Source organism: Eublepharis macularius, chromosome 2 (genome assembly GCF_028583425.1).
Source record: "Eublepharis macularius isolate TG4126 chromosome 2, MPM_Emac_v1.0, whole genome shotgun sequence".
Taxonomy (NCBI): domain Eukaryota; kingdom Metazoa; phylum Chordata; class Lepidosauria; order Squamata; family Eublepharidae; genus Eublepharis; species Eublepharis macularius.
This window is the reverse complement of record NC_072791.1, coordinates 144,020,128-144,040,647: the sequence shown is the minus strand read 5'-3', so window position 1 is coordinate 144,040,647 and position 20,520 is coordinate 144,020,128. Positions and strand designations below refer to the sequence as shown.

The following is a 20,520-nucleotide window of genomic DNA, read 5'->3' as shown; positions in this document are numbered from 1 at the left end:
AGAGAAGGCACAGTAAGTTCCACAAAGGGCATTTCCTGTAATGGAGGTATTCTGACAAATGTATGCATTATTTTAACTCAAGTGATGAAAGCTAAGCCTAAGCATGCATGCATGCATGCACGCACATATATATATATATATAGAGAGAGAGAGAGAGAGAGAGAGAGAGAGAGAGAGAGAGAGAGAGAGAGAGAGAGAGAGAGAGAGAGAGAGAGAGAGAGAGAGAGATCTGGGAAATGACAGAGAAATGATAAATATGATTTAGGATTCTTTGGCAAGGTTCTTGCCTTTGGAGTTAAAAGGCACTGAGTTGTAGCATATCTAGTACAAGCAGTTTAACTGTTATGAACCATAACCTAAAAACACCCAACTCTCCTTTATTCAAAATTATTAATGAGACAAAAAATTCAGAACAAAAAAACAGACTTAAGTTTTAACTAAAAAATATTTCTAACAGTACTGAACTGGATTGGTGGGGATTCCCAACTTTTTAAGAACTCATTTTTTTTAATAAAAAAAAATTCTATATTGCACTGCAGTAACTGCACAGATGTGTTTACCTTCACTGCATACTTTCCCCTTCTCCATCTCAGAGTGATCTGAATTTTCTGCAGCACAAATACCAACCAGAACAGGTACATCCAGAGTGCAGGGTGTTTTTTGTAGCATCTTCATTTCCTAAAGAATAAGAAATAATTTAGCATAAATACAATGGCAGGCCTTCCAATAGCTTCTAGGTCAGATGACATGCCTATTAAATTATCTGCTGATGCCTAACGTATCTGCAACGAGAGATGCCAGCTCCTTCCAACAGCTTACTAAGAAACTTCAACAATTAATATATTTCAATATTTCGCTTACTTAGGAGCTTTTAGATAACCACAAGCCTCTAGTTTCAACCGCAATACAAGAAGCAAGCCTCCTCAGTAAATCAGATATAGTTGAAGCATCACCATACCGAAACAGAGGAACAGATACAAAGAGCATAGTGAGGCAACATCACGTTTTTAGCAAGCAACAATGAAGCAGATACATTTCATTTCAAATAGTAGCAATTTTCAAATACCAATCACTTAAATTATCTGCATCATTATATCTGCAGCCTTTGATACAGTAAACCATGCCATCCTGTTCAGGTATTTGGAGGCAGAAGTAGGTATCAGAGGATGTGCCTTTGACTGGTTTAAATTGTTCCTCATGGAAAGGACTCAAAGGGGTTGCTGTTGGTGACCAGCTATCTTCAATGTGGGAATTATCTTGTGGCAAAGGCAAAATCTTATTCTCCATATTATTCAACCTCTATGTAAAGCCTTTAGGGAAAATCGTTCATAGCTACGGAATTGGATGTCATCAATATGCATGTGATACCCAGATCTATATCTCGCTATCCAAATCCCCTAGGGATGCAGTAGAAGTCCTCAGTTGCTGCCTGACAGCAGTGGTCAAATGGCTGAAAGCAAACAAACAAACTGATCCTAGACAAGATGGAAGTGGTGATGGTTGGGAAGATGGAGATATTGAAGGACACTGTACTCCCCACTTTTGATGGGGTTCAGTTGACCCTTGCTAATGCAGTTAATAACCTGAGGGTTATACTAGATCCAGCACTACTGTCAGGGTTGTGGCCTCTGCCATACTCTGGGGTTTATTGTCAGGCTGCGGGCCTGATCTTCTGTGACATACTCTGGAAGTGCTATTAGGGCCCTGTGCTGGAGAAGTGGCTTGAGAAGCTGTGAGATGCTGAGAAGGATCAGCATCTCAGTGTTATCAGTGTTGCCAGGAAGACGTGGCCAGACGGCTTGAGAAGGACTGGTTTCCTAGCCATAACAATGTTACTTGCTTTCATTTTACTTCCTTGCTGCATAGACAGGAACCTAGCTAAAAGGGGAGGGGGGGTAGAGTAGAGTGGGTTGTGCTTGAAGGATTTAATATGCCTAGTAGGGGGTGGGAAAAGTTATTCCTGACAAAAAATGTCTGCAGTGCTGTACTATTAGAATATCAATAAAACTTTAACTCATGTCTCCATGGACTCATGCAGTGAAGTTACTGAGATCTAAATTGGCAGTCCCTGACAACTACTGCTTGCAATTAAGGCCTTCTCCCTGGAAGATGGCCACTGATCTTGAGACGGCCAACCTGGCCACCTGAATTCAAGTCACAGTAACATCAAAGCTGGACTACTGTGATGCACTACACAGGTCTCCCGTCAAAGTCAACTCAGAGACTCCAGATGATATAGAACACCACAGTTCAACTGTTACCAGGAGCTAGGTGGAACATGCATATTACTCCCATTCTGCAGTCACTCCATTGGCTACTCGTCAGTTACCAGGCTCAATTCAGGTTTTGACTATCACTTAAAAAGCCCTCCATAGCCTTGGCTCTTCATATCCGCAGGACCATCCCTCTCCCCATGCTCCACCATGACAGCTTCGTTCATCTGAACAGGACCATCTGAAAATTCCTCCCTGCAACTGGGCAAAATTTGTCGCTGCCTATAAATGTGCATTCTCTGAGGTGGCCCCCACCATATGGAATGGCCTGCCTAAAGAAGTCAGGACAGCTCCCAATTTCCTGGCTTTCTGCTAACTTTGCAAAACTGAGTTATTCAAGAGGCACCTTTCACTCAGATAACAGAGCTATGCTGTGAGAAATGGCTGAGAGAGATCCTTTGGTAAAGGGTCAGGAACTGTAGGCTATACTACTGGATACTGTTTTGCTAATGTAGATATGCTTCTACTGGCTAGTTTCTACAAGTTTAATATGTCGTGTCAAATCACTTTGTTTTCTTTCAGCAATAATTCTTCAATGTATTCAGAATTACATGTTTTCAGATTTCTGCCATCCACAGCCTATTTAATTGTTTATTGAATGCCACAGCCATTGATCATAGTGATTTACACTGTGTAATCCACCTTGAGTCTCAGTGAGAAAAAAGGACTATAAATAACATAAATAAAATTAAATAAGATGAAAATCACCAGTTCTACTGCACAAGGCCTACATATTCAGCTCAAACTTCAATCCTAATGCCCCTGCAATGAATTACTTTTACAAGTTTCATCTGACAAAAAGGTAACCAAAAGATGCAGAGAAGTAGAAACAAATGTTAGAGAAAAAGCAACTTCCCAAGATCACACCTGGAGTTAAGAGACAGAATTAAAATCAACCCCCATGAGGCCCTTATCTAATGTCTCCCTCCCCATCAGACTGATTCCATGCAGAGTTAGATGCATCTAAACGTATTGATTTCAATAGATTTAGGAATGCCCAGGTCTGAACAGGAGCCAAAGAAAACCTTTCCAAATTTAACTTGAGGCATATACATGTCACCAGCAACCTTGAACTACTGAAATAGAAGTAGACCCATCTCCTGACCCAAGTAAAAGAGATTTTTACAAGACTGAGATAGTGCTCTGAATTCAAATAAGTAGCAGGGAAGATAACAGACAATTCACCACCATGTGTAATACACCAGGCACATAACCAAGGCCTTACCTCATCAGACTGAGCATTCTGTAGCAAGGAAGGCCTAAAAGAAGGCATTTTGATAAAGTGTTACTCATGCCAATTAATACCAAAACTATGACTTTATGACCTTTCAAATTAAAGGCTGTAAGGCACTTAAAAAGAGCATGTTATGGTCCACTCAAAAACTGTGATATCTAATGTAATATAGACAATATCCACAATTCATAACCATGTTTAGCCATCTATCCGTTTAAGCTCCTCAGACTGCTACTTTTCCAGCCAGGTACAAAGACTAAGCTGACATTTTGAGCTGATAATCAAAACCAGGCCCTTACCTCGCAGGGCAACTTATTTTAAAGTAGCACAGCTGTTATGTAGAAGAGATTATAAATTAATTTATAGGAAGCCAGGCCTGACCACTGCACTGCCCAGGCCAACAGATGTCAGCCTTCTGAACAGCTATGTCTAAAGTTAAACCTGAAGTATGATACAGAGCTATGCTAATATAAACTGCAATGCACCAATTCCAATACATTTCTGGCGTGCTTTGGAAAGGTTTAAGCTATCATCTGCTGAACCAAGGATGAGGCAATTAGAAAGACATGCAGGAGCATAATTCTGTTGTCCCAAAACCATAGTTAGTATCATAATGCCATCAACTTCCTTTGATGTTGCCAGGTAGATAAATAAGCTATACCAAAGCCTCAAAACTACTACAACAATTCATTTCTTATGACTACAAAGTACTGAAAAATTCCTGTCAGCATTGATATCTGAAAGGCAACTCGATGCATCAACTATTCAGATTCAGGCAGTAGAAATATGAGAGACTGTCCGGTTTCTCCCATGGACATTCCCACCTTGCTGAAGTGTCATATTGCACGTTAAGGATACTTATCCACAAGTGGATACGTAATTATTGCAAGGACAAGATTTTCTCTGTTAACCCAAAAGAAAATCCTAATTCCTACCTCAAGATATGCACCTGACTGAGCAATGGAACTGATATTTCAACACCAAATACTGGAAAAGGACCAGAAATACCCTTCAAAAATTACTATTCTACCTTACTGAAAAAGTACCATTCTGCTCACTCAAAGATGCGTTGTAACGTCTGTTAGATTATAAAGCATGCTGAAGCACAGCATATATTATGCAAAATAAACCAGTATCAATGAGCACCATTTAGACCATACCAAGTGCTACTGTATTCTGCCTTTCATTATGGATCCCTTATTTGCTTAAACTTGGGATGCTTAAATACAGGGACATGAAAAGACACCACTGTCATAGGGAACAGAGATGAATGTGCAGAAATATAGTTCAGAGGGCTCACATATGAATAAGCAGAGGCAAGCGCTCCTTTAAAAAAAACTGTGCTGCTTTTGGAGGAGCCTTCTACCAAAGGATGGATATTTTTTGCTTTACTTAAATTCTGTTTTTCAAAACAAAATGCTACATATCAACTGAGAGATATGGGCACAGTTCTCAGGCTTAGCAACTAAAAAAACACAGCACAGAAGGCAAGGGGAGGAAACTCAATATGACAGTGTCAGAACAAAACTAGAATTCATATCCAATTTGCAGCCAAGCTGCTCTTTCCTTATTGGCATTCTTGCTTGGACTGAGGTGGCACAAGTACTATGAGTCACGCAGCTCTCCATCCAGTGCATGAGTCTAATGTGTTTTCCCAGGTTCCTGGCATCTCAGAGCTAGCAACAGTTAAGGCAAAGCTCTTCTGGAACTCAGAAAGCTTTTGTAAATGGGATCAAAGATACAGATGGCAGGAAGAATCCAGACTGAGGCCTTCCTAACAGAATTAAAGTCCAGCACTCAGCATGCAGGATATGCTATCGGCAACTGCTTCAGATAGTTGTCGGAGATTAGAACTTCTCCCAGTCCCCTTGCCACCCCTGGGCTCACCTGGGCCACCATGAGCAAACACACCACCAGCTCCCATTTTTAGGCTGACTACTGTTCCAATGGCTGCCCAGGTTCCCCATGGGCTGCTACTGACCAACTGGATAAAGCAGGCCCCATAACATTACCAAGCAATCCCTTTAAGGGGCTGTCATTGGCAGCTGTGGTCAGGCCAGGCCATCAAGCAAAACAAAGGTACAAGAGAGTAGAGTGGGCTGTTGGGCTTGCACACAATTAAATATGGCTCATATAAGGGGTCAAATGGCAGGCAGGAGAAGAAGTTCCAGGTTCTCTGCAGAGGAGAGGCTTGAGAAGAGAGGAGGAACACAATGAAGTCAACCCTCTTTCCACTCAGCATGTAAGGCCTTTTGCCAGCCTAAGGGGCCTGGCCTAGACCACAGAGATGGTGATGGAGTACAAAGCAGGTGCTGATCTACTGGATCTCCACAATACTACTCATATCCTTTTATTTGTTTCATTTTACATCATTTAAACTCTGCCTTTCTCCCCAATGGGGACCCAAAGCAGCTTACATCCTTATCTTATCTTCTATTTTATCCTCACATTAACCCTTTGAGGTAGTTTAGGCTGAGAGTGTTTGACTAGCCCATGGTCAAGCTTCTGTAGCAGAATGGAGATTCAAAACTTCATCTCCAGATCTTTGTTCAGCCCTCTAATTACTACACAACACTGGCTCTCGCCTACTTCTTAAAACAGTGGCTTCTGCAATATATGCAGTGTAAGGCTGGACTGAAGTCACTTCTTTGAGGTGCAGAGGCAGCAAGAACAAGTGGGGAGAAATTATTCCACAGAACAGGTCAGAAGTAGCATATCAAATGACAATACGTTTTTTTTTTACTCTGTACCACCCCATCCCTAAGTCTCAGCTTTACTAAATTAGTTTAGCAAAATGACTTCACATTTTAAAAACACTTTGCTTAAATTACAGATTCAAAAATCTTTGGAGAATTTTTTGAAGTAAGATTTTTAAAATTTCTGTCTGGCAAAAGTAACTCACCCATTTTTACTGGTTTCACCATCCATAAACATTTCAATGGAACTACGGCCTGGAGGAGTAAGATAAAACAAACCATCACTTAATCAAATGCTTTAAGTGCATGGCTTCACTTACAAATCACACAGACCTGCTACCAAAGTGGCATCTCCATGTCAAGTTCACCTCATTGCCATCTTTAATGTGTCATTCCATTGTTATATGGCACATTTTACCACTCCATCAGATGATACTAGCAGGAGGGGAAATGGCTCTTCATAACATGAATACTCCAAGATGCTGCATGGAGTAATAACATGATACTCCAAGATGCTGCAAGAGATCAACCACTAAGATGCTGGTTTTAGCACCAGAGCCCATCATGTGAAATGCCACTTTAAGACTCTACAAAGGAAGAGCAGCAATTTCTACAGGGTTGACCCAAGAATTTGGTACTTTTAACAGTTATGAATACAGTGTGCCCATGATTTCCAAGCCAGTTCAAAGGACCATCTTGGCTATCTATTACAGTTTAGCATATTTAAATGTAAACCTGAGTAATGCCACATGTAAGACCAAGGACTTCAAAAGTGTGTGGCTAAGGTCAGAGCTAATGCAATTTAGCTTTCAGGCAGCAGCCCATCAACATTAAGCTGATAATAACTGGACCTCTGTATGAGTTGCATTGCTTGTTCATTGTATGGTAGTATTTTTAGTGGTTGTAATAAAAAAAGATATTGTACTACTCTCATTTTTGGAATTTTTCTATGAACCAACAAGAGAGACTTCTATTTTTGTCTATTTTGAGAAACAGCAAATTTACCAGGGGAGAGGGCCCTCTCCAACAGGAGAAAGATGAACTTCAGTTTTGTTACTTACCCTTCAGTCACTAGGCAATGTTTCCCAATTTGGCTTCTATTGGCACCCTACTAACTTAATGACCTCCTAAAGTAGTCTGTAGGCCAGACCAGATGTCAGTATCAAGTAAGGTGGCAAAACTTCTTTGTTTTTCTGAAAGGTGTGTTTATGTATTATGTTTGATGCGATAGTGTGTTCTGATTGGTAGTTTAAGCTGTTTATGATATTATCAAGATGGTCAAAGCCAATTTTTCTTACTCTTTCTAAGTTCCACCAAAGAGTCACGCAAGATTTATTGTTATGAGCCAACAGAAGTTTCCTTGGACTTAATGTGTCTGTTGCCTTGACTGGACTATGTGCCATCACTGGCTGTGACACTGTGAGAGCTTTTGCAGGTCAAGTTAACACCCTTGAAACTACTGGGACAAGTCAAGAACTTACAGGACACATTCAGTCAACTAGGGAAGATACGAGGTATTGCTACAGAGTCCCAAATACCTGCACTACTTCTGCATCTGAGGAAGAGAACTGTGTTTCTTGAAAGTTTAAGTTACAGTAAAGTTGGTTAGTCTTAAAGGTGCTACTGGACTCTTTACTGTTTTGCTACTACAGACTAACACGGCTAACTCCTCTGGACTTCTGTAAATGAAATACGCTATGAACTTTTTAGTGTCAAGCATGGAGAGGTGGAGTCCAGCCAGCTTTCCTCAAGCAAAGACTGCCTATTCGTATACAAACTTGGGGCCACTTCCAGGAAGGAATTTAAAGATGCAGTTTGCAGCTAGCCAAATGTATCTAGCCCAAAAGATAAGAGGTGGATTACAGACAGAGATGGCAATACTGTCATTGACCACGTGCATGAACCACTCGCACAAATTGCAGTTTTGGAGCTGTTATCATACAAGTGTGTGCATTCTTGTCAACTGCCAAACTGCTCATGTCTGTCCTATAGACTTATTTGCACTGTTATGTATAAACTACAGGCATGTAGCAACCATAAAAACAGGTGTGGACTTTGCAGTTTTATCAGTTTAAAGAGTACAATCCTAAATATACTTACAAGTTTGGCAGAAATAAAGGGCACACTTGCATTTAATACTTATAGGACATGAAATGTATCAGATCTAGTATGGGTTACTTAGAAGCTATTTTGTCCTCAAATGACCTTCTTCATGAATGGTAAAGAGCAACATATGCAATAGGTTAGATATCTGACAACTGGGCAAGTTGGCTGTTATACAAGATCATATAGCATTCTCTTCTGTACAGTTTTTAGACCCTTGAAGGAAGCTAAAGGCACCACATACAGTGGAGATGGCTGTCAGTTCCTAAGATACTATAACTGAACAGTGACACAGTACTTTTCATGCAAACAACATATTAGTGGTACCTATTTCTTCCACAAATGTCACCACCTAAGGCAATGTAATGAGGACTTGAGAAGGACTAGAATCTGCCTCCAAGACTTAAATGCCTTTACTTACAGCTTACTCGACTAGAGGCAGATGAAGAGTTCCGAGCTGCTTTCTTCTTGGCAATTGATTTGCTGATGGATTTTCGAATCATGCTTTTCCTTTTGCTGGTTAGCGAGTATTTCTCTACAAGTGACACCCTCTTTTTCTTGTGGGGTCTATTAGAAGAGCGGTGGCCTGGTTGAGAGCCCCCAGAGGTGCCACTGCTGTCCTTTACATCTTGAGACAAAGCTCCCTCTTGCACCACATTATAATCTACTTGTTGGACTAAGAACCTCTCTTCTCCACCTGCAGGCTTCCTACTTAAAGATAGTTTGGGAGTAGATGTACTCAGTCTGAATGCGTCCCAATCTTTTCCAGTCCTTGTTGGATCAAGGGGATTTGGCAGCACCACTGCAGAGACATCTGATACACCTGCAACTTCAGAAGCTCCAACCCTGTCAAGAAAATGGCCATCTGGGCACACGTTGCTGTTGCTTACTTCTTCATCCATTTCTCCTTCAATATTTTTGTTAGAGTCAACACCAAGTTCTCTTTCTTCCACTGGATGCATAACTGTCTTGTCACACTGTGTGTCTGAAGTTTCTTTTGTAACAAAGTGTGTTTGACAGAATGCTGCTATCTCCAAATCTTCTTTGCTCAGGGAAAGCTCAATAAAGGATGCCGGCTTAACACCACTTCGTCTTTTTGACAGTCTTAAGAAAAAACAAGACATTTGAAAACCATAAGATTATTCAATTTCAAGCCACAAGATGGCAATGAGAACTGCAAATCAAGTCCCATATTTTCCTGCTAGAGGTATACCAGTTTTCATGACTACTTGTCTCCTACAACTGAGTATGAACATACCAAATTCCTACATATTTTCTCTAGATATCACTCATTTGCACACTTACAGATGTAAAAGATTAAACAATTTGGACTTGTTTACTCATTACATATAATTGGTGTAAATGTTTAAACCTGGCTTGGAAAACTGGCAAAAAATTATCTGTGCTTTCCAGAATAGTCTGTATCTGAGGAATTTCTGTACACAGGACTGACACCAGAGCATCTTAACATATATATTTTTCTTAACAAAAATCTGCAGAGCAGATAATATGAGCTAGATAAATGGTGAATTTCTTAATGTTTAAGAAAAATTTTAATAGTTTAAACAACTGCTGTGTTAAATGTGATTTACATCCACATTGCTCAGAATCACAGAGTTGGAAGCGGCCATATAGACCTTCTAGTCCAACCCCCTGCCCAATGCAAGATGAGCCTAAAGCATCCCTGACAAAACAGAATCACAGAGTAGGAAATAGATCCAGAGTTAGCCATGTTAGTCTGTAGTCTGACAAAGAGAACTGTCAAAAAGAGTCCAGTAGCACCTTTAAGACTAACCAATTTTATTATAGCATAAGCTTTCGAGAATCAAGTTCTCTTCATCAGATGCCTGATCAAAACTGGGCAGATACAGAAGAGGAGGGGGAAAGAGAGAGAAAAGGGAGGGGGCATAAATCACAAGAAGGCAGAATGCAATTAGCATAGAGGCAATCAAAACATTCCTTTGCTTGGAAAAGTAAACATTTCCTTTTGGTGTGCAGTCAGTTTGTAGCAGTGAAGGTATCCAATTCCTATGTAGTATAAGCCTTCGGTAACCACAGCTCTCCCTGCCAGTTGCATCTGACAAAGAGAACTGTGGTCCCCGAAAGCCCACACTAGGCGTCACTGGGCTCCCCCAGATCACGCCTCTGTAAAGAGAATCTGTTACCTGTGGTAATGTGATAACCATTCATAGTCTCTATTCAGTCCCCGCTTGACAGAGTCAAATTTGCATATGAATTCCAATTCAGCAGCCTCCCGTTGGATTTTGTTTTTGAAAGGTTTCTGTTGAACCACAGCGACCTTTAAGTCTTTGGTGGAATGTCCTGGTAGATTGAAGTGTTCTCCCACTGGTTTTTGGACGTTTCCATTTCTAATGTCAGATTTGTGTCCATTTATTCTTTTGCGTAGAGGTTGGCTGGTTTGTCCAATGTACAGAGCAGAAGGACATTGTTGGCACATGAGGGCATATATCAGATTGGAGGATGAGCAGCTGTAAGAGCCAGAGACAGTGTAGTTGATGCCATTGGGTCCTGTAATTGTATTCCCTGGGTAGATATAGGGGCAGAGCTGGCATCTGGGTCTGTTGCAGGGCCTGGTCCCTGTGCTGGTGACTCTGCTGGCCGATTCATGATTGTAAGTGAGAAGTCGTTTAAGATTGGGGGGCTGTCTGTAGGCAAGGAAAGGTCTTCCACCCAGGGCTTCTGAGAGAGAGTTCTCCTAAAGAGACAGTTCTCCTAAAGAGAACTGTGGTTCTTTAAAGCTTATGCTACAGTAAAATTGGTTAGTCTTAAAGGTGCTACTGGACACTTTTCTACAGAGTTGGAAGGGGCCATACATCATTATCATGGGATATCAGACCCTGTCAGAGGTACCACATTTGTGTGTACTATGCATTGAGATGACTGGATATGCCCTTTAACATCTGCTAAGAGGCTCATGAATCATAATTTTACACATTTTTATTTGGAAGCAACTCACACTGAACAAACTGGTATTTGTGAATATACATGCAGACGTCTGGGCTGTGTGCTTTTGCCCAAATCTATATGCATTAATAGAATATAACACTATTAAATATAGAGAGTATGTGCTATTTCCTATAAAAAAATAAAAGCAGAATTTTGCCGTTAATAGGAATAAATCCAGCTTAAATTATCTAGAAGGCATGTAGGAAGTCTGCAAAAAAGGGAAACAATTCATAAAACTTGCATTATTTTGGGTTGAGATGAATAGGAGTGGAAGGGATACAAATCATGTACAAACAAAACACAAATCATACACGAATGAAGCACAAATACTGACAAATCTAAGTTTATATATCCGTTGACATTTCTAGCTCCTAAACAGCCAAGATGGCGGCTGAGCCACAGTAAAGTGAAATTAATTGAAACACATAGTACATGCAGGTATCTTACACAGCTTGCTTAGAATAATAAGGGAACCCACAGATATTATCAATTGGTTATCAGTACAGCACACGTGTGCGCACATGCGTGCACACACACCCAAAGTCCAACAATAAAATTGTAATATAAATTAATAATAAATACAGTCAATTAAAAACACAACAGCAAGTAAAACAAACAATAAAATCAGATAAGCACGTTAAAAACTAAATAACCATGAATAAATCTACCTTATCAATTTTAATCATGCCCTTCCCTCAATGAGTTCAGGAGGGCGTACATCCTTCTCCTTTTCACATGTTATCTTTTCTACAACCTTACAAGATAGGCTAGGCTGGGAATGTGCAAGTGGCTCAAGGTCATTCAGCAAGTTTCATGGAAATGTGCATATTTAAACCAGGACTTCTCAAGTCCTAGTCTGACACACTAAGCACAGCACAAAATATATCAAATGCCTGGTAGATATTATTTTACTCAGGGTCAGAGAAATACTTGAAGGAAAGGTAATTCCACAAACAAGGAGCACCCACAGGCAAGGGCCTCTCTCCAGTAACCACCAAACTCATCTTAGAAAGCAGAAGTACATAGACATGATCTAAACTGGCAGATATAATCTAAGCTGACAGGCATATAATGCCCTGTGCCCTCTGGCTGCCATCAAAGTAGTAAACACAAATGTTTCTAACCAAGTTCTACCTTTTTCTAGTCAGTTCTTTATTATCATCCTTAAAAGATGAAGATCGCTTCTTCTTCCGATGCTTCCTCTGTGACGGTGTTTTGGGCATCAGCGCAGGCTCAGCATGAAGGTTGCTGCTCAAAGAAAATTTTTAAAATTATCTGGTCTGGAAGCAAATATCAAAAGCATTGTTATGTCCATCCAGAGTATTAGAAGCACAGTACATGTAATACAAAATACACCGCAACCATACACTGAGGTCAAAGATACACGTGCAACCCTAAATTTCTGATGAAAATACGGAATTTATACTGGGGCAAGCCACAGCAAAGGAAATGCAACTGTGTGTCCAACCTTATTTTTCTTCCTAGGAAAAAACGAAATCAGGCACTTGGTTCCCTGGAAAAAAAGAGTGCCTTTCTATAGGTTGGATACATCATTTTGAACAATAACTTCAACACAGGAGTAAAAAGGGGAGCTGCACAATCATGTACAGTACAGATTAAAAAAAAGATCAATCTCTTTCCATTTTACAAACATCACAGGGAGTCAAGGTCTGCTCTTTCTAAAGCCCAAACCTACCTATCAAACATCTTCATGGCCTCCTCTTCAATTTCCCGCAACCAGATCAAACATTTATGTTCAGCATTGAACATGAATTCTGAAAATTTCTGTCTGCAGACATCAAGAAAGTGAGTGGGTTCTGTTGCTTCTGCCATGACGCCAACTAAAACAAAAGTGGAAAGACATAAACCAATCCCTGCCGTAAGCACTTTATGACATCTCCTGCCCTATCTGAACTTGGCGTGACCAATTTTTTTACCAACTCCATACTTTGAAAGTTTATAACCAAAGCTGGGTGGAAATTTAAAAACAAAGAACAATTGTTAATGTACACGAAATTAAGATGTGCTGCAGCATACAAACTTCTTAATAGTCTTTTTGAAGAAGGAAACACAAGCAAAAGCTACTAGAGCAAGTGCAGGTCACAAGCTTTTATTTTTAGAAAAAGTAGACTAGGTACAGCAGAATTTAAGCCCAGGATAGCTTGCACTCAAAGGAAAAGACAATCTTTCAGCACATCAGCTATCAAAAGATTTACTGTAGGCCACAAATGATTATAAATCTGTTGGCGTCTGCTATTTAGAATACCACAACCCTTTCTTGCTTTTGTTATAACAAACATCTACCTAATATCACAGACAAAATTTCATTGTATTTTTGTTTAAATTACAGCAACGTTATGCCCGTATAAATATCCTGAGTTATATTTGGGAAGGCAGAAGTAAAAGTGGGCCACTCTCTTATTGCTAGCAAGATACGAGAACCAAGAGGTCCAAGGTTCACCCTCCAATTCAGTCTTCTAACAATAATAACAACATGAATAGAAATTAACTAGTGCTTTGCTCTTCCCTCCGTCCACAGCCTTAGGAAAAGCAGGCTCCAGGCCACGCCTTCCCCCACCTGCGCCGAAGGAGCCCTCGCGCCACGGCCACCAGACGCTAAGATCGGCGTTCCAAACACGCACGCGCAGCCCAAGCCAAACCTGATCGGAAAGGCCAGGCCACAGCGCAGGCGCCACAACGTTCAAACCCAACAACCGCTTCCTTCACCTCCCTCACCTATAGCAACGGCGCCTAGCACCTGCAAGAGTAGCGCATGTGTGTAGAGGGCGTTTATTCGCCCCGCTCTTTGTAACCGATGAACTAGAACGTGAGAAAAGCCCCGCCCGCCCCGTTTCAGCAGAAGGGAGCGGGAAAGCGGTAAGACTTTGTTTTGGCATTACACCTTCCCTTTTTTGTGTGCGTTTGAATCTTCAAGCCGTTCCAATTTAGGAAATGTACGGAGTAAACCAGAACGGAGTCCGTGAAATACCTTCAGGACCAACCAAATTGATCCAACACATTGTGTAAGCTTTTGAACTCGCCAGAAGAGGCAGGCCGGGTGTTACCACGTTTAAAAAGGCAGAAGGGAGATTATTCAGAGCGGGATGTGAAAGTGATCTCGCCCGCATTCTGTGCGAGACGCACCTAGGCAGTGAGTTTAATGTATTACAACTAAGCTGCTGCGTTGCAGTGCGGTCGCCGAGTTTCCCAGCCACGTCTCTCCACCCTTTGTTCTCCCTCAGGAACCAAAAGCCCCCTTCTTTAGCAAGAGGAGGCCCGCCTCCACTCTTCCGGTTCCCGGGCTCTTTCCCTCCCCCACCGGCTTTTTCGTCCAAGACGTTAGGTGACTCCTCAGCCAATAGTATGCAGCCGTTTCTCAAAGCTCTGCCTCTGATTGGAGCGCAGGGAGGAGGACGTTCTTCAAAAATTGTAGCGGGCGATTCTGCTGTTAGCGTATTTTCTGTGCCTTTGGGGTGATCGCCGAGTTTGGGGTGTGCGTGAGCGAGCGAGCCGGATGAGCTGAGCCGGCCCTTGCAGGGTGAGTAATTCGCAGAGCGCTGCCCGGTCCCTGGGGACGAGGAGGCACTAGCGTGTATGGCGGCTGCCTGAACGGCTGCTGGTTGTTCCCGGCGGCATATCCCCTCGTCCCCCTCGTTGCGGTGTGCAGGGATATATACCGAAGTAAATTGATTGTGGTAAGTTACTCAAAATTTTCCAGCGCGACCCTGCAGTTTTCAGCGGGACTTGCTCCGTAATATTAAATGCTTAGGATCGCGTGACTGATTTCTGAGTAAGTAGCGATAGGGTTGAGTTACGGGTGGGAGGGGGGGTCTACTGCCTGTTAAGCTGGGAGGAGAGGAAAGCGCTCAGGGGCGTGTGACGGTGCTAAGAGAAACAAAGGGACACACGCCATGATGATGGTTTGGTGCTCTTCTGTGAAGGACTCGGAAAAGTACAGAGTTATTCATTATTGGAAGAAAGCATTTTCAACTAAAACAAGAGTCCCCAATCTTGAGCCTGTGGGCATGTGTGTATGCCATCACAAAATGGCTGCCGAAGGAAGTAGAGGCAACCTTACACACACAAAAAGAGGGTGAGAAATATAAATATACACACATAAGTGGTAGAGTATAATGCACACACATACATATGTACAAAACTCAGAAAGAAAATGATGGGGCAGATAAAATTAACAAAGCTATTGAAGGGGAACAACTAAATGCACCTTTTTTTCTTTGTAGTGATTTTGTGTATATTTTTAAGAAGGAATGTGGCATTTCTGTATTAGAGGCCACATAAGCCTAGTCATTTGAAGGGCTTTTCATCCTTTATGGCTTTGCATACAAATGCTCATTAACATATTGTGTGGTAGATGTCAGTTTTATTTGGAATGCATCTGTCCAGGGTAGACTTGATTTGTTGCTCAACCTTTTTGTGGCTTAGTGGATCTATAGCCTGGTAGGCATGCATCTCTACCTTGTGGAATGGCCTGTCTGAGGAGGTCAAATACAATAACTTGGCCAAATACAATATGATCAGCAGTTGGGACATTCAATAAAAAACAGAATGGTTAGTCTCTTGCAATGAAAACTCCAAGGGTCACCTTAAGTCAGTTATGTCTTGAGGGTGCACTCTAAGACATGGTAGCCATAAATTTGAAAAGTAGCATAAAGCCCATAGAAGAAACCTTGATAAGTTAAAGCATAAATGATTAACATGACATCTTTAGCAACATTTAACTACCCAGTAAGAGTGTATGTACAGCAGCAGATAGTACCCAGTAGCCTAGAATACAGTCCCTATCTCTTGCTAAGGTATTTCTTTGGGCTAATTCTTATGACACAGGATTCTTATAATCTGAGTTGAAAGCCTTCCTGATTTTGCAGAAAACGAAGAGAGTGGGAGCTTCCCTTTCCTCATCAAGTAGACCATCCCGTTAGTTTGGAGCTACCACAGAGAAAGCATATTTGGGCAGCTTTTGATTTTGCCCAACTGCAGGATGGTTTTTGCAGAATGCCCTGTTCAGATAAGTGAAACTGCCACAGCAGAACATGGGGGAGAGGTGGTTGCAAAGGTGTGAGGAGCTAAGGTGTTGAGGTGTGAGAGATTAAAAAGGGATAAGTAAGGTAGCAGAGTTTGATATTAGCGCATTGGAAATAAGTAGACAGACTTCTGTGGTTTAGCTCTATAAAAATTACTACATAACAGGATAAAAAGGGTACATTTGGTAGAAAATAAAGAACACTGACTACATCTTGATGGCTAGACTAGGAGCTTAAGAGAGAGAAATTTAGAGATTTAAGACTGAGCTTAGACTGACTGACTACATCGTCTACAACTTCTCTCCTCAGACACACCGAATAAAGAGCAATAAAACCTTAGTATATGTTGCTAGCTAATTTTCCCCAATAAACTGGCTCATCCAGTAGACATTCCTAGATTCCCTCATTAAAACTAAACACTCCCATTTTCTATGGCAGGAACTTTTACTCAACGCCTAAGTGGTCTTATGCTAACTAGCTATCTGACTAAACAAACAGAATAACAATTTGACTCTTTGATGACTGAACGTAGGACTCTTGCAAAAATCTCAACACAAGGCCATGAAGGGTTTTGAATAGTCATGACCTTGAATTGAGCCCAGGAACTGATAGGAAGCCAATGGAGAGACTGCAAAATGGGAATGATATGCCTGCTGTGTCTAGCTACGGAAAGTAAATGAGGTGCAGTGTTGTACAAAAACTGAGTCTCCGAGTCTACTTTGAGGGGAGACCTATGTAGAGTTCATCACAGTAGTCTAGTCTCAGTTTTAATGTGACATAAACCCATGTGGCCACATTGGCCATGTCAAGGTAGGGGGCTATCTTCCCAGCCTAGTCTGATTTGAGAAAAGGTCTTTTTTGTGCCGACGATTAAGTTGCATATACAACATGCTTTGAATATGTATATTAGGAATATGCAATTGGCCATGGCTTCCTGCATTCTTCATAGCGGTAATGTGCTAATAAAAGGAGATATAGCCCCCTCTTCCCTTACACATAATGGGATAGAATAGGTTTTACCCACCAATGCCCCAGTGTAGTCATGCTTTTATTTTGATGCGTGAAAAAGCCTCTCTGGTCCTGGGTTGCTTTCCCAAGACAAGGTTGCTTTCCCAACAATGTTATCATAAAAAAATCAAAATATCCATAACAATGCTTAATCTGAGTTAAAGGTTCTCCCGAACAGGAAGGTATTTAAACCTGTTGAAAAGGCTCTTAGGGATGTAGCTAGTCAGCTCCTTGGGAAGGGTGTTCCACAGTTTAAGAGGGTGGAGTGGCAGCAGAGAAGGTCTTTCCTCCCCTTGATGCCAAATTGCTCAGTCTCAGACAAGGCTGGCTCCTGAAGAAGGTCCCTGTGCAAATACCAAGACCTAGGACAGAAAATAGAGAGTAGTGTCTTGGGTACTTGGGGTTTCACTTTATTTTGGGCTGGAATAAAATTGGAAGTCAGTGCAGATGACATAATATGAACTTAATGTGACCACTGTTACAGTGAGGACCCTCGTTGCCACATTTTGAGCCTAGTGCATCTTCTGGATTGTTTTCAAGGGCAGCCCCATGTAAAGTGTGTTCCATTAGTTAAGTTTAGGTATTACTGAGGCATATGCAGTCACAAACTGAAGATAAGGTCTGCACTTTGCTGTCCCAGGAATGTTCAGTTTCCCATTTTGCATATAGTCTGTTCATGAAAGACAAAAACCAGGATGTGTATTTTGTTTCATAATTACAGTTGATTTTAGGGCTGTTGCATATGGATGCATTACCAGGTGATTCTTGCCTTTTGGCCCTTGGAGTGGTTCCTTTCGACTTTGATAAGAATTCATGTTGCTAGCTTTTGCATGCCTCTGCATGTCTGGGTTCATGTCTCAACTCCAGCAACGTTATTTCAAGCATTTTATTAAGAAAAAAGTCAAGTGCTTTAACTTACTGCTGCTTTAAATTGATATTTGCAAGGTTTCATTGAGGTAATGATACTTTGTTCTGTGACTTCAGCAAGAACTTGAAGATGTTGGACTTCACATGTCTGGAAGAACAGTGCAATAAAAAAATTTCAGAGTTCCTGCACAATGTGGACAACAGAGACTTTGTATGGCTAGAGGAGATTCTCGAAGAAGCTAACAAGATATTCAAAAGGTAGGCATTAGAAAGTAGGAAATGCTGTAAAATACTGTTCTGTCAATGAAAAAGTAACAGCACAGAAGTTGACTATAACGAAGTCATATCTTGGGTTTAGGATTGTTGTCCAATCTAGGCAGGGGGGAAAAGATTTTAGAGGGACAGCCATATTACGCTGCTGCAGTAAAAATGATAGGTTTGGGTGGTATCCCTCCCAGCATTCTATTGTCTGTATCTCTGACTAGAAAAAGAAACAATCATTTGAGGCCAACCCATGTAACATAAAACATTGTGCGAGCTTTACAGAATCCTTCATAAAACAGATGTTACCAAAAAAAAATGAAGGAAGAAAAAAGCACACTTCGCAGATCTTAAGACCCTGTCATGCCAGCCTTTGATCCCAGTTGCTGGCAGGCCCACAGGTTGATTGCTGTAGGTGTTGGGCTATAGCACTTGCATTCTGTTGAGAACAATGAATGTCTACAGTCTGCAAACTGAAAGTAATACATCATGCATCTGACAAAGTGGGCTCCAGTTAATGAAAGATTATGCCCCAACAAATCCATTGGTTTTTGAGGTGGTACAAGGTTGTTTGTTATTAGAAAAAGATGGATTTTAAATAGTTGGTTTAAAGGAAGTTTTCTATTTTGAAACTCTTAATATTTCCTGAATAAGCATCCCAAGTAATATGTAAAAAAAATTAACCACTAAATGGGGCATTTATTCAATTCAGAAATATAATTCCAAAACCCTTGGTCATGCAGTCTTTAATTACAGGTTTAGATCTGCTTGGAAACAAGAGACAGATCTTTATTCGGCTCTTTCTGGCACTCTGATTCAGGAAGCTAATACCACTTTGTAGATGTCACTTAGCTTTCTATTTCCTTAGGCTGCACCCTTGGCATACCGGGAACAAACAGTAAAATGAGACACACACACACACACACACACACACCCAAATTTTGCTTTCTGGTCCCAGCATGCCAAGGGTGCATTCTGGAACCATACATAGTGTCCTTTTGAAGCTGGAAAAGATATAGCTTGATACCATCAACATGCTGAGCCCTTTAAAGTATGCATACCATACCACTCAGGATACTGACAGAAGCTTTAAGATTACAGCCGTGGAGGTTTTCCCTCCCCAGACCTCATTTTCTTGCTCTTTAAATCCCATCCTGTTGAAGGGTTTTGGAAAACTTCAAAGCTTTGTGCATCTATGTGCTCAACGTGTTGATATGTTTTATTTAATTACTTTAAACATTTCACATATTGTTTTTAATCTTTTTAATGTTTGAATTGTTTGTTAGTGAAGTGGCCCTCTTCTCCGGCATTCTCATTGGTTGTTTACTGCTAAGTAGGGTGGAAAGGCAGCATACAAATTTTTAAATACAATAATAATAAATAGTAAATTGTACTATTTTGGGTGGTTTTTAATAAAGGCTATTAAATAATTTTTTTTTTATTAGGCTACTGTAAGAATCTCATGTCAACCAGGGAAGTTTTGAAGCTACAGGCTAGCCAGTTATACTCAGCCTTTCCCCCAATTGAAAGTTTGGAGCTATGTCTGTAACTGGCCAAGGAATCCTAGAGTTGCCTTAGCAAAGGAAAGATCTTCTGTTGAATTCTATCAATATCCCACCCCTTCAGTGGGAGGTGTTGACAATCCAGCCAGTGATAGCTGGCCTTCACAGGTTGGCACAGAAGTGGATGCCCCCAGTAATTGAAAGTGTACAAATAAGAAATGGCCTTCTGTACTGAAATTAAGCATTTAAAATAAGGAGCAACTTTACTAAGTAATAACATCTGGCACAATAGGAAGTAAACTGTTGCTCTTAACTTTTCCTTTTCAAAACAGCAACTTCAATGGAGAGCCTGAGTTAATGCCAAAAACTCCATCACAGAAAAACCGCAAGAAAAAGAAACGTTTTTCCACAACTAAGAATGATCAGTTTTCTGAAAAGCGGTAAGAATAGCTTGAGTGTATCTTCTCTGGATAGTTTGGGATTTCTACACAAATTTTAGTAAATGTTGGTGCTTGTCATTCCTACTTGATACTTCAGGGAATATTGGGGCTGCACTATTATTTGACT

General features: G+C 41.0%; 2 protein-coding genes across 4 annotated transcripts in view; one reads left to right on the top strand and one right to left on the bottom strand.

Moving 5' to 3' along the window:
* Positions 1-13,891, bottom strand: part of LOC129323480 (inner centromere protein-like) — a 35,202-nt gene extending 21,311 nt beyond the window's left edge. The window contains exons 1-7 of the mRNA XM_054970020.1: positions 13,852-13,891; positions 12,970-13,114; positions 12,408-12,521; positions 8,728-9,410; positions 6,410-6,458; positions 3,499-3,532; positions 561-678 (exon numbers count right to left, since the gene is read on the bottom strand). Coding sequence (XP_054825995.1) covers positions 561-678; positions 3,499-3,532; positions 6,410-6,458; positions 8,728-9,410; positions 12,408-12,521; positions 12,970-13,106 — 1,135 coding nt within the window. The 5' untranslated portion in view covers positions 13,107-13,114; positions 13,852-13,891. The remainder of the gene's footprint in view (positions 1-560; positions 679-3,498; positions 3,533-6,409; positions 6,459-8,727; positions 9,411-12,407; positions 12,522-12,969; positions 13,115-13,851) is intronic.
* A 97-nt stretch (positions 13,892-13,988) lies between these two features.
* Positions 13,989-20,520, top strand: part of INCENP (inner centromere protein) — a 32,982-nt gene continuing 26,450 nt past the window's right edge. The window contains exons 1-3 of one of the 3 annotated variants that reach the window (XM_054971815.1): positions 13,989-14,150; positions 18,308-18,448; positions 20,286-20,393. In XM_054971815.1, the coding sequence (XP_054827790.1) occupies positions 18,321-18,448; positions 20,286-20,393 (236 nt within the window). In that variant the 5' untranslated portion in view covers positions 13,989-14,150; positions 18,308-18,320. Of the gene's footprint in view, positions 14,151-14,696; positions 14,812-14,944; positions 14,969-18,307; positions 18,449-20,285; positions 20,394-20,520 lie in introns of those variants that run through there. The other 2 variants (XM_054971816.1, XM_054971817.1) reach the window with 2 other exon arrangements.